At 34.9% G+C, this 15,036-nt stretch overlaps 1 protein-coding gene across 4 annotated transcripts in view; it reads right to left on the reverse strand.

Annotated features, from left to right (window-relative positions):
- Positions 1-15,036, reverse strand: part of Kcnt2 (potassium sodium-activated channel subfamily T member 2) — a 264,951-nt gene that overhangs the window by 79,624 nt on the left and 170,291 nt on the right. For all 4 annotated transcript variants that reach the window (XR_007834440.1, XR_007834441.1, XM_051183174.1 and 1 more), the window contains exon 13: positions 12,547-12,655. Coding sequence is in view for 2 of the 4 variants with exons in the window: in XM_051183174.1 (XP_051039131.1) it covers positions 12,547-12,655 (109 nt within the window). In the remaining 2 variants the exon portion in view is untranslated. The remainder of the gene's footprint in view (positions 1-12,546; positions 12,656-15,036) is intronic.

A 15,036-nucleotide genomic window follows, 5' to 3' on the forward strand; every position in this document is an offset into this window, starting at 1 on the left:
CCCAACTAGATGTCTTATGCCTTCAAGTAAAACTAACAATGACAGCATCGCTTTTTGAGACATTGGCCAAAGATGCCCCATTGACACCCCCCCCCCCCGCTGAAAAGAAACCATTGGCTATTTTGGATTATGACAATTATGTTTCAGTAAGATGGATAATGTTTTTAAACGCCCAAATCATTTTATTTTCTATGCTCTTGTAGGACTTAAAGCTACATGATTTCTCCATATGGTTGCTAGGTAACTGCTCTTTGGAAAGCAGTACAGAAACATCAACTAAACCAAGCCAGTCTTGGGTTTTGATTACAGGAATCAAACATCTTCCAGGAAAGACATATTAGACGAAAACGCAAACAGAGCCAAGACAAAAACGTTGTTATTCACTTTATTACACAGAGTAAAAGCATATTACAAATAGTAACTGAACGGACTGCATTGTAAAATTTCTCACATGTATTTTGCCTATTAGATTGTGCTTCTAATTGTGAGTGGACTGACAGCTATGAAACCTACACAATTTTTCTGATGAGAACCGATATCATCCAGCAACTGTGTGATTGTTATTTCAATCCTATTACATCGATCAACAAAAAATAACTGTGTGTGTTCACACATGATAGATTGTACCAGTTGACCTATACAACATTCAAATGCTAAATGGCAAAAACTCACTTAAGTAAACCTTTAACTCATTTAATCTCACAAGTTCTAGGTATAAAATGTTGATTAAATACATTAAAATCTTATCAGGTTGAGATTTCTAAAATTCTTTAAAACAATTTTGAAATGAATTCATTAATACCTTATTTTAAAAGGATATTTGAATTTTTGTAATGGCTTAATTATTTTAAATCTGCAATTTTGTTTGCATTGTAGTAATTAAATATTTAAATCAGTCAAATATGCTATGTTTTACATCAAAAATTTTATATACAATATTTCATAAAAACAGGAGGAGTGCCAGTCACAAAAAAGTATAATGTTTTTAATTCCTACCTCACTAGTAAACACTAGTACTGTACTGAAACTTTCATTCTGCTGATTTGTGTTTGTATTCTTAATATTGAATTATAATAATTCTTATATATAATTTTTTAAACACTTGAAAAAATTTGCTCAGATGCGTTGTCCATTAAGTGTAGTGTTTTATAAGAAGAATGATGGGCATACTTGTGATGAATTGTAACTCATAATTTTTCTTTTAATCTTGTGTGAGATTTTCTTTTTCCAGGTGCTGAGAAATAGACCACACCACACACACACACACACACACACACACACACACACACACACACACACACTCACACACACAATTGGTGAGAACTACATTTTGTATATTTTGTAGGGTGACTTTTTATCCTTAACGCTATAATATAATTCAATTTAACATTAGAATGAAGTGTATAATAAAGTCCCAAGATGTATGTTTTACTTTAAGAAACACTCAATTAACCAAGAAATAATTTTGAATGCTACTTATCCTCTTTAGGTGGTAGTTAACCTGACATTGTGTTTGAAAAAAAAAAAAACATTGAAAATATAACTGGCCTTGTTAGTGGTCTGTATTCTTTTCCAGGCTTTTTGCTGAACTCCTCGCTGTCTAGAACACTTAACCATTATAGTAAATAACTAGGTACTGTGCTAACCTGGATCTTCTCTTTCATATTTGTGATATTTAAAGGAGAGTCTCTGATTTTTCAAAATGTTAAAGCTGTTAATACGTAAATCAACCCATTTTAGTTTTAATTAAGATACTCATGGTTTTGTAGAAAAACACGACTTAAATGAAAATGTTAGTAATATTAAGAACTGCAGTTGATGACAATGCAATTATTTTCCAAAGTTTCCTTCAGCAATGTCTATATTTTATTTCATATTATAGCTATCTAATTATGTATTAGTATATATCTCATTGTATATTTGTTGTGATTGCAAAGGTTATATTTAGTTTAAATTTATCAATAAGTATACAAGGGTAGAAAATAAAGTTATTCTGTTTTCATGGTTCTACCTCAAACATTAATTCTACAAGATTTTCCTTTCAGTTTTTTACAAAAAAAATATCAAAAAGTACAGATATAGATATTTCATTGATTCCTTTCTGATATTTACGCTTATTTTTTCTGCCCTATTGTATAGGCTAGGACCATCACTACCATTATAAATAAAAATAGTAAGAGTTACATTTTATACTTTTCCTAGGTATTAATATTAGCTCTTCACCCTACATATGTCAAGTATTAACAGACTCCAATGTCAGTGTTCTCTATCCATTGGGCATATGGTTAAATACATCCTACATAAAACAAACAAACAAACAAACAAACAAAACCCCCAAATCTTCATGTTGTATCTACTGATGGGATCCTATGTAGTTTATTTTTCTTCTTAATGCGGTAGAGGTGAATTTTACCTGAGTTTTAAAATGTTTGATTCTTGAAGTTGAGAAACAAAACCTGTTTGCTTAAAATGTACTCCTTTACGTTCATATATTTGATTTTATATTGATTTGGGAAATATTTTCTAACACTGGTTCATATGAAAAGCAAGACTGCAATTTTCAGCAGTATTGGTATAGGTGTGCATAAGTGTGGGTGGTGTATAGACAGATATTTGTGGGTGTTCACACCTATGCTTGCACATGTATAAGACAAAGGGTGTTATGTGTCCTGAACTACCACTCCACCATATTCCTTTGAGATAGGATTTTCCCCTGAACCTTAAGCTAGGCTGATGGCCAGCAAATCCTTATCTCTGTTCACCAAAGTGCAGGTGAAACAAACAGTCATACAAGGTCCTCATGTGTGGGCAACAGCACTCTTACCTACGGAGACCCTCCCTCCCCACCCAGTCTACAAATTTCCTCACCCGCTTATTTTTTACTTTGCCATAATTACATAAGCCTATCATCATTAGATTAAAAGGAAGCTGTTCTCAGTTTTTTATTTTCTGCAAATAAATTTGTGCAAGACTGGATGACCTCTATTCTTCATTTACACCATGTTTATATTTCATTGTCACGCTTTGAAAATGTAGTCAGTTATTTTGGTAGAGTCCATTAAATGGCTTGAAGCCATGCCTTTTATTTGTCTATTTATTCACCTTTAATCTCTGCAATGGCACTTCATTTTTAGATGGAATTCTCAGGTGACGTTAAACATTCTGGCCTTCTGATATGCATTTATTATGTAATACTCTTGAGTGCAGGCAATGAATGTATTATGGTGGTGCGCTTCTATATACCAGTGGTAAGTAATTTATCTTTCAGTTTAAATGAAGGACTTAACCTCAGAGGCATGCTGGCAGTCCCTACTATTAAAGACCTGAAGCTCAAATAAACTTCACTCAGTAGACTTGAAGAAACAAACCAACACCACTAGAATGGACCACATGGTGGAGAATGGATGGCTATTTCTAGAAGAATCTCCAGTTCCAGATTCTCCAGATCCACCTGCTAACGCTGGAAATGAAAGGCTATCCTCCGATGAGGTCTGCATTGTTGACAGCTCAGTCCTGGTCAATTATCTCAGATAATCAATTATAAAAACTAAGAAACTATGGGATAATGAATTCATATTGTTTTAAATTGACATCAGAGTAGTATTTCATTATACCTAGGGAAAAAGAAAAACAAATCAACTCAGAGTAACTGTATTAGAGGGAGGGTTCAGTCTGACAGAGAAAATCTCTGTAACCTAATGTCCACATCAAGGCTGTGTGTACCCTGACCTCCTTCAGCTCTGGGGATGGTTCTGCTTATTCTTGATTGTTTTCACTGAGCCCCTTAGGTTTTTCACTTCATGGAGTAAAAACTAATGTCTGAAACAAAAACACATAGGAAACATTTATTTTTCAGTTCTACTCATCTTACTTATCTCTTCTTTTAGAATTCCTCCATATGTATCCCAACACGAAAATTCTTTCAGCTTTAATACACTTTAAAGTGTGTTGTATTGCATAGCACTAAATTATATATCATCACCTCTAGACGTCCTTACTAGATCTTGAGCTTTCCTATGTTCTCGGTACACTCTGCATAATGGAGCAAGAAACCCTGATATCCACGGAGACGCGAAGCCTATCAGACACTCAGAATCTAATGCGGAGACAGGAAAGCAGCAATTAATCAGCTGACAGATCCATTAGAGATCTTATCAATTGTGAAGATACAAAAAAAGAGAGAGAGTTGAAAATAAAAAAAAATACAAAAAAAAAAAAAAATGTTCCCTCAGTCTTCTTGGTCCTCACAATCGATGGAGAAATAAATGAACTGGTGTATGAATCTGTCCTCACGCTCTCTTTCTATTATCACAATCTCAATTCAATTTCTCGGCATCTTTCAGCTGAACAACCATAATAGCTTCCTAAATAATTGCTCTGGGGAGGTTGCTTTTATCCTCCACTGCACTGCGTATTTCCTGCACTTTTATTTATTTATTTTTTTATCTAGCTTAAATTGTGTGAGTTTTCCCCTGATGGTTGTTAACCTCTCATTGCTTCCAGAAAATTCTAAACCCCCAGTAAATGATAATTGATAATGCACAACTTGAAGTGTCTATGCAGAGTGACAGGATTGTCAAGACAATCAGTAATAAGTTAAAAATGAACTTCCTAATATCTGTCACCTAATTTTACTGGGGTTAAAATTTAACTTGAAAATAAAAAATCACCAAGAACCAGCTAGAGAAACTAAAGCACGTAGATGGAGATATCAAAGGTAAGGAATGGAGATATTATAGCCCAAGGCAGAAATACAGTTAGTTGAAATAGTTTCCTGGCATGTTAACTCACTCATCATTATATGAATATGATGCACACAAAATAAACAAAGTTACTCCTGAAGTACACAGCACACTTAGCAGCAGTGAAGACAACAGGATTTACAGAAGCATTTTGAACAAATAAATAAGCAAGAAACAAAGAACAAATAACTGTTCCTCCCAAAGCATGCATCCAAAAGAATGAAGTCAAAGACTGAAGATTGTGTGTGGTTTTAGCACTTGACAGAATACGCCTGCAACTTTCCAAACACGACAGCATATTTTCCCCTACTCAGAGTCATGAGTGTGAGTGTTTGAGAAAAAAAAAAAAAAAAAAAAAAAAAAAAAAAAACAACCAACCAACCAAACAAACATTTGAAAATTGTCAGAAAAAAAAAGGCATAAAAAGGTTATAAACTAATTAAATTGTAAGGGACCTACAAGAACACTACCTGATATACCTCTCGTGCAAGACCAATTTACTCAGTTGCTAAAGAAAATACAAGAATAGCTACTTTGTAAAAACCCATATCAAGTTTGCAAATGCCACCAAAACGAAAAGAAAATGTTATTTGTTAAAAAATTAACTCACAAAAATGATATCCAGAAACATATTTTACTTAAAATAATGTATGCAATCATAACTTATTTTTGAACAAAATATAGCAATGTTACATAATATGTGAAATTTATAGGTATCTGTAGAAAACTAAGTGTGTACATGAATTCTATGTGATGGCTAGTGTATATAAAGTTAAAGGTATTTTAATTTAAAACACTTCAGAATATACTGAATTTTAAAATGTAGACTCAATGTGTTTCAAATACTAAAAAAAAATCTGAATATGAACTAGATTAATACCATTATTATTAACCTGTTCAGGGAATAAAATTGTTGGTGTAGCTCTATGAAGCAGAACATCCATCTTCTATGTAGAATCTTGCTGAAGTACAAAAGTGATGTGTTCGTGTGTGTATGTGTGTATTTGTGATATGTGTGTTTACGTATGTGTGTCTGCACGTGTGTGTGTGTGTGGATCTGTACATGTACATTTTTGTACATACGTGTGTAGGTATGTGTGTCTGTATATGCATGTATTATCTGAACATGAGGGTATGTGCGAGCATACGTGTAGTATGTGTGTCTCTGCATGTGTATTTATGCACAGGGAGATTAAGCAAATAAAATAAAACATTAACACCCTCCCAAATATAGATGAAATGCACACAAACTGTCATTAGTTAATAAACTTTAAAGAGTATATTGAATTCCCCGAAACATCAAATATACTCTAGATAGTACTGAACACGGCCTTATGTTGAATAGTTTCTGTTCCATCTAGAAACATCAGGGAATTCAAAGATCTGGCGTTCTATATTTTGAAAGTACAGATTCAAGGCATTGCAGAAGTAAAGTTTAAGATTATGTCTATGTGGGTGTGACATGGGCAACGATGAACTCACTCTGCTTGAAAATATCACACTTTACCATTTGGAGAAAGTCAAGCCTGCACAACCATATGCTATTTAGAAACAGCTAAGATAATTTCCAATATTGATATTGTGTGGAAATATTCCACACTCTTTTTTGTGGGGGGGGGTAGGCAAAAGTGAGGCACTAAACTGTCTAAGAAAAAGAAAAAAAAATATGCACATAGTGTCTAAGATGAGACACAATCGTGATTTTTAGTCAAACTATTTCTCCATGGTATAAGAGGTTTATGCATGCATTATTTATAATAATGCCTTTACAAATGTAGCCATGCTACATAATTAAAAAAAACCCATGGCTTATAATATTATCAGATACTGTTAAATGTATATTTACTTTTGCTCACATCTAACTTCTTATTGTAATTATGCTTTGTAATTACTGGAGAGCTAACTCCTACAACTCTAGTGAATGATTCATGCTTCAGACTTGCTATAATTGTGAAGCAGAAAGTATTTCATTCAGTAAACACTGAGAAATATGGGTGTAATTTTCATTCATTAATTACAGTCATCTTATGGTACACACAAAATATCTTAAATAAAATTTATAGAGAATTCATAATCTCATTAACTAATTGGTTTTGCAAGCTGTACTCTGACTTGAAATTAGATGAGGAAGAAAAGAGAAATGAGTGTGTGCAGCTCACGTAACGTTTTACAGGGGGGAAATGGGATTAGATGGTTAACCCAAGTTTACCTATCGCATCAACCCTATAACGTTATCCTACAGCATTCATCCATCTCTCAATTAAATGGCAGGTCAACTTCATCACTCTAAAAGACACAGAATTTGCAGATGAAGCTGATGAGTTGGAAAACAATGTGTCTGTAAAGATAATTGGAATTCACTCAAGGTTTTCTTCTTTCTAGCAGAGAATATGAGCATTTCTCTCCCTCGCTTGCTCTCCTTCAATTCCTCCTCTGGTATTTGCAGTACGCATATGTATGTGTGTGTGTCTTTCTGTGTGTGATGTGTGTATGCGTCTCTGTGTGTGTGTGTGTGTGTGTGTGGTCTTTTTGCTTTGTGTGTCTGTCTGCCTAGTCTTTTGGTCTGTGAACATAAGTCTCTAGGGTTTTAAATCAGTGTGTAATGCAAGCAGGAAAGGCAATTATGAGCTGTATTTCAGTTTGATTAAATGTTGAATTGTAGTAAAAACCCATGGCTTATAATATTATCAGATACTGTTAAATGTATATTTACTTTTGCTCACATCTAACTTCTTATTGTAATTATGCTTTGTAATTACCATACGGTATGTGCTCACTCATATACAGATATTAGACACAGAGCAATGGATTACTACAATATAATCCACACCTCCACAGAAGCTAGGAAATAAGGAGGACCATAAGGGAGACATACAGGGTCCCCCAGTGAAGGCAACAGGGACAAGAGCCCCTGAAAAAATTGGGAGAATAGGGAAGGGTGGGTAGGAGGAAGAGGAGGGGGGAAGAGGAGGGGATGGAGAGCATGAGGGATCAGGCAGATTGAATGGGGAGATGAATAGAGGAGAGCAAGAAAAGAGACACATCAATAGAGGGAGACATTGTAGGGTTAAAGAGAAATCTGGCACTAGGGAATTGTACAGAGATTCCCCAACTAGGAATCTAAGCAATAGTGGAGAGGCTACCTTAAATGCCCTTCCCCTATAATGAGATTGATGACTACCTTAAATGCCGTCCTAGAGCCTTCACACAGTAGCTGATGGAAGCAGAAGCAGACATCCACAACTAAGCTCTGAGCCAAACTCCTGGAATCCATTTGCAGAGAGGGAGGAGTGATGAACAAAGGGGTCAAGACCAGGCTGGGGAAACCCACAGAAACAGCTGACCTGAACAAGGGGGAACTCACAGATCCCAGTCTGATATCTCAGCAAACCAGACCTCCTGAACATGGATGTCAGCTAGGACAACTAGGCAATCTATGGGGCTTTTGACAGTGGAACTAGGATGTATCCCTAGTGCAGGAACAGACTTTGGGGGCACATTCCCCATGGAGGGATACTCCCTTAGCCTAGAGACACAGGGGAGGGCCTAGGCCCTACCCCAAATGACTTGACCTATTTTGATGATTCCCTCATGGAAAGCCTCACCTTCCCTAGGGAATGGATGGGGAATGAGAAGGGGAGTCTGTGGGGGGGGGGGTGGCAGGATAGGAGGGAGAGGGAACTGGGATTGATATGTAAAATAGGATTGTTTCTAATTTAAATGTAATAAAAAGGGGGGAAGCTACATTTTGAAATGTCTGTGAGCAGTTTAGTGGGTAATAACGACTGTGGTTTGAGAACATTCATAGAGGTAGTGAACAAGAGATCTAATTGTGAAAATCTTACACATTGATGAGATTCCCTAAAGAAAAGTAATAAAAAGAGGAAAGAAAATGATTTCTGAATTTTCTTTATAGAGGATCTGATGCTTTTTAGACAGTAGCATTTTAATCCACCACTTCTGATATCTGATCCCTGTTTTTCTCCAGATCAACAGCAATCACTAGAGATTCCAGAGATAAAAGATTGTTTAGCGCATAGCTGTTTTTCCCTAATTTTCAAGTCATACTTACAATGTGACCATTAAATATAAGTTTTCCTCTGCACTATTTCATGAAAACTTATTTAGGCTGTCTTTTTTCCTTACCTTTCCTAGACCCTTTCTGTCTTCTAAATCTATGAGTTGGTGGTATATTTTCTCAGCTACAAGCACATTTATTCACAGGATGTTTTCAGTCTATTTCAATCTGGACATATGTTACTGAGATAATTTCAACTTGGTGATCACATGCCCCTGATTAATACATCAAAAACAGTTTTCTTTAATCAATGCATTGTATGAAATTTTTAACATATTTAAATATAATTAGTCTCTGAATGTCATCTCCGATGCAATCTTCAATTTTTTGTTCAAGGTTATATTTTTGTTAATGAAATGAGTTGAAATTTAGCTTTAATTTTATGTTCTCTGAATGTGCATGGATGCTCAGAATTACATTGTGAATTTTTTAATGAACTCTTTTTAAGACCTCTAGCACTTGCCTCAGTAATTTTTTTCCTAGAAGTAAATGTAAGAAAAAAAGTTAAGATGGGAAGCAGGTACCAAAATATTAGTGACAGCAGCTGACTTTATAGGCTGACTTTCCCACAAGTAGGCTTTATATTGGGACAACTTGATTTTGATTTTCTTATCATTGTATTTTTTAATTAAAAACAGGTGTTGAGGGGTGGAAATCTGAGGTTGTGCAGCTGAAACTGTAAACACGTGTTTCCACACAGGGACACACTCACATTTACACAATACATTACAACACACCAAAGTAACATTAACACATTCTGGTCCTTTATTTGACAAGTTCATCTTTGAGGACAAAATACTGGAGTAAAATTAGTTTCTAAATGAGTGAGTGACCCCTGGTCTTTTGGGAAACTTATCTTTATAAAAAAGAATTATGCCATCTGTGAAATATGCTTTCTGTTAGTTGAATCTTAATGTAATCTATATTCAGAAATATGAAACTATTAATCTACAGAACCTTTTATTCTCTCTGCCTCCTGTTAGTGTTTTTATCTTTGTTTTCTGATGATCTGAATAATCTCTTCTATTGCTCACAACATGCATTTATAGTACTTTATTTTGGATATAAGTAAAATATAAGGTATTTTTAATTACAAGTCAGTGTGTTCAAACACTAACGCAGTAAATCATTTATTGAATGCTTGCTGTTACTCATTTGGAATAAGAAGAAAAAGCTTGCTGGAGTGTTTCCATTATGTCGTATTTGATATAGTTGCAAATAGGATTTTTACAATATTTCATTCCCTGCCACTTTATTAATGTGGCTTAATTTTAAAATGCATAAATTATAATCATTGGAAGATCACCATCATCATAATTCTTAAGGGTTAGTTGAAGGGGACACTGAGAAGGCTGAAGGTAAAAAAATGTATCATTTGGGTATTTGGGAAAGCCAACATAGTACTTAAGCAAAGTATACATGACAAGTGATGGCAAGAAAAAATGAAAACCACCAGGGAAATGTGATTTCCCGCAATTCCTAATAGATCATAATTGCTATTAGTTTTCTATAGTTCTATAGTGATCTCAACCCTACATAATATAACTGAATTGCTATGCTTTCTTCATCACAGTTCTGTGTATCATCTTGCCCTGGTACCAGAAAGGATGAGTCTTAGTTTTCTTCTTGCTTCCCTTTCGTATCAGAAGCTAAAGAGGGCAAATGCACGTGCAGCTCAGAGTCTGAAAAACCACATATGGGTGGGACACACATGACAGAGTCTGGCTCCTTGGGGACCATCATTTTAACAATTTATTACAAAAGCTGACAGCTTTATCCATTTCCTTTTATTAAAAAAAATGTCTGCTACTTCTTAAACTCCTGCTGAGATACAAAATGAATTATACTGATTTGAAAACTTCGTACATCAGCCTTAATATTTTTATGACATTTTAATGAAACTACAATGCTTTCATCTTCAATGCTATAAAAAGCCTCCCATCTGAAATGTTGTAATCTCAGCTATAAAAGAACTTAAAGCACTATTAAGCAGAGTTTTAACATGTGTCAAAATAAGAAATATTGAGATGAATCCTTGGGAGAGAGTTCTTAAATAATATACTCATCTCGGTGGCTTTATTAAAATAAATGTCAAGCGAAATATTTGAAAGAAAATCAACACAGTTGCGGCTCCTTTCTTGTCAACAGACTATTTCACTACATGTGATCGATCTATGGGAAGCACATTATTGATGACGGGGTAAAGAAAGGTTAGAAGGGTAGATGTATCCTCTGAGTGTGAGTTAACTCACATTCAAAATGATGAGTTGTTTTTAATACTCCATGCAGCAGTTGCCCTAAAGTTTAGATGTAGTACTATTCAATAGATAGCTAAAATTTTTTCAAGTGCATTTCTCGCCTCACCATTGAGCATGTCCGGTGGAACAGAGACAGCCACTCAGCAGGAAAGGAGAGCATTATTACTCTGAATACAAATTTGCACATCTGAGCTTTTAAAGTCTTAAAGGTCTTAACATCTTACTTGAACACTTTGCTTCCCGTTCATGTCATTAATGCTACCTGAATATGACCTTTTCAATTATTAATAATAGTTAATTATTATTTAAATTAAATTACTTTTAATAATAGTTTAAAACATGAATATTTACTTCAAACAGGATTCTGGAAAAACACTTAATGAAGTACTTCACAGACACTTTTCCATTTCACTTGCAAAGACTTCTACAATAGAATTACACTCACATTTTTTTTTTAAAGCTTTGTGAGTCCTATGCCACCAATTCAAACCAACTCAATCAGAACCCTACAAAGTGCAATTATATACAGATGGAGGAAAGAGTCAGTGTATTGGGTTGTTCTATATACATTTTCGGAAAACCATCTGATGATGTCCCTTGTGATACAGACAGGGTAAGGCAGAGCTAACGCTGTATCGCCAACCTCATCATTTCCTTACAATTTAAAATTAATGTGCAATATTTGTTTCTGTATAATAAACCAACAAGTTAGATGTGAATACAGGCAGACATACTGTGTACAAAATAACTTGTAGCAAGTTGCTAAAAGAACTTACATTTTTTTTAATGCGCTTTTAAGCTATGACTGTTGAGTTAAAATAAAATGTAGAACATGTCTGTTATGCTTAGGGAGTAAAGGACATGAATTACTGATCAGATACAACATTGTTCCTTTGTCCCACAGAAGCATTTAGGAAAATAATTATCTTATTTTTCAATTACCTAATGATGCAAAGCCTGATCTCTCTAGACCAGGTAAGCTTCCATTTTAAAAATGTTGTCTCTAAAATACTAAAACAGAAATTTACTTTTTTCTTGAATTATTTTAAGGTTCATAACCCAAATTAAAGGTTGCATATTACTGTATTATACTACAGTTATACTATAGGTTAAAGTAATTTAAAGCATTATATACAGTAGAGAATTGGCTATGGGTAAACATAAAGACAGAGAGGACGTCTCAAAACTTACAGCATCTTTTGTAAAACCAAATAAACTTAGAAATGTTTATGATAAAATCAAGTGACAAAGTCAGCAAGTTAAATGACAAAGGTAAAGATTCATCTCAAAGTTAGATTCATCATTGCAGGTTAGAAATTCTTGTATTTCAAATAGATGGCTAAGAGAATCCCTTCCTTCCTACAGAAACATGAACTAATGAAGTACCACTATCTTTACAAATGTAAACAATAAATTGCAAACAGAGTCTGGAGGAATTCAAAGGCTGCCATTGAAGACCAAAACTTACCTGCAAATTTGATGTGAAATTTATTTTCAGGTTTTAGTATCTGGACATACAAAGGACAATTTGGAGCAAAATCTTTCACAGCCCATGCTCTCAAAATTGTTTGGTGATCCTGAAATGATAAGACATCCAAAATAGCCTGAGAATAACTTTAACAACAGAAGTATTAAATTGATAATACAGAAATTAAAATAGCAAGGCAATTAATTCATTTGTCAGATAGTCAAATCTATAGTCAACACTTGAACATTAAAAAAAACTATTTGATGTCGTTTTGATTTTGATGTTTTGAATCAGTGTCTTCTATATTCCAAGCTATATTCATATTTACTATGCAAATGGGTATGGCTTGGGTCTTCAGATGTCCTTGCTTCCATCTCAGAAGAATATGTATTATTTACATAAAGGGTCTAATTCCTAATTCAATCAGAGATAGTATGAGTTGGGCATTAGAGACTGAGAACGGTAGATGAACAATATTAAGCATAATCGGAATTATAAAAGAATGGATACAGCATTCATCACAATGACAATCTCCACAGAAACAACAGGGATCCCTAACATCAATTTATTTGAAACCCTGAAGACAAAAAAAGCAACTATAGTGAAAACCCTAGCAGAAAACCTATTAGACTCTTAATGTAACAGTAAAAGGAATGATACTTTTTCTGTTCTTATGTTCACCAGTGTATATGTACATATGTGTGTGTACAGTGATAAAAAAAAAAACACTCGGAATAAAAAGTATTGAGAAAGTTAGGATGCTAAGAAAATCAATGTGAAATCTTGCATATTGGCAATAGTACAAATAGTTATTACATTAAAAAAAGAATATAGGGCAGATTGTTAAAAAATAGGATATATAATTACCAGTTAGGTTCAAGAAATTGATGTTTTGGGTTATCATTGTCATTTAGTAGTCAATAGCTTTATATGGGTGGTCAAGTTTATTAGGCACCCATCAAGTATTTAGAGCCTCATATGACCAGTTGCTGCCTTAATGGACAGTGGAAATGTAGAAAATTCTATTCAACAATATGGTTAGTCCAAAGAAGAAGATAGAAACAACCTCTCCCTTCAATGTCTGTTACAAGTAGACATATTGGGTTCAATATGGAAATACATAAAGAAAAACCTTTTGTCAATACATGGCAACTGGTATATACTTTTAGTTTATTTTACTATTTTTGTAAATAGTCATACTGCTGTCTTAATTCTCTGAGGTTATCAGGATATGGGGACTTGGGAAATGTTTAAAGTCCCTCCCAAGGATAATATTCTTATAAGGAAAAGGACCAGTGTTATTATAAGAGAAAACCTTTTCAAGGGCTCCTAGGATACTTCAGCCACCCTGTTCTTTCATAAGAACACAACTGTTAGGAACCAAAAATACACTTTTAGCCAGATAGTGGACCTGCTCGCACCCTGACCTCTGACTTCCTTAATCTGATAACTTATCAATTGCATGTGTTATTTTGCTCTGCAACCGCAGCGGCTTGAAGAAGACAGTGAGTTCCAACACATTTCTGCCACACAGCATTGCTATGAAGAAAACGCATCCTACATACAAAAGATCTTATAGAAGCCAAGAGCAAATGTCGAACAAACAAAACTATTTTCCATATAATTTCATACTTTCAGTAGCAGAAATAATAAAAAATTAGGATAAAACATAAATAACAAAGCTGTCATTCTTAGCCATAGAATTAACAATTTGCATGCTATCATCACCTAAGTGAGTGTGGGCTCCTAAGCCAGATAAGGGACAATAGAGCATTGCTCATATCCCAGACACCTCTCAGTATACAGACAGCATAGCAGGAGTGAACCACTCACTATCCCATCAGGCTTGGGCCTATTCAACTCCATAGAGACAAAGGCAATACCATGATGAAGTCAGACAAGCTCCTATATCCCCGCCCCTACCTACCCCACCCCCAAGTCTCAGACTTACGTGACTGTAAATCCGCTAATATGGTTCATATGCTTGGAGAGCTCCTGCTGCTGGAGTGTTTCCTCCCTTGACACACGCTATCTCCCAAACTCCCCACTCCCCAGGTCCTGCCTGCCTCTAGGTATATAAGCCATCCCAATAAACACTCATTCCTGCCATACTCACCATCGCAGGAGTCCCTGCAGCCCAGATCCTCCACACCCTGAGACCACTGGTGCACAATGGCTATTGGGGTCAAGGGCCCACAAGTAATGAATATACTTTGTGTTTAGTGCAAGAAGCGATATGAGTTACGTCAAGGTCTATCAATGTAGATGAGTAAATTCCTTAAGAGTTGTCCTTCTTGCTGGTGGAATAACAAACTCTGGTTTAAGATATAAAAAGTGAGTATGTAATGGATTTTTTTTTTAATGACTAGGAGTAGATGAATTTTGGAGAGGACTGGAAGAAATAACCAGCATTCCATAATATCCCCTGTCTTGATGCTCTGGCCTGAGGGCATCTCTGATTGTCTATTTCCTCAGCAAAGGCTGCCAGAA

This window comes from Phodopus roborovskii, unplaced genomic scaffold (genome assembly GCF_943737965.1).
Source record: "Phodopus roborovskii unplaced genomic scaffold, PHOROB, whole genome shotgun sequence".
In the NCBI taxonomy this organism is placed as follows: domain Eukaryota; kingdom Metazoa; phylum Chordata; class Mammalia; order Rodentia; family Cricetidae; genus Phodopus; species Phodopus roborovskii.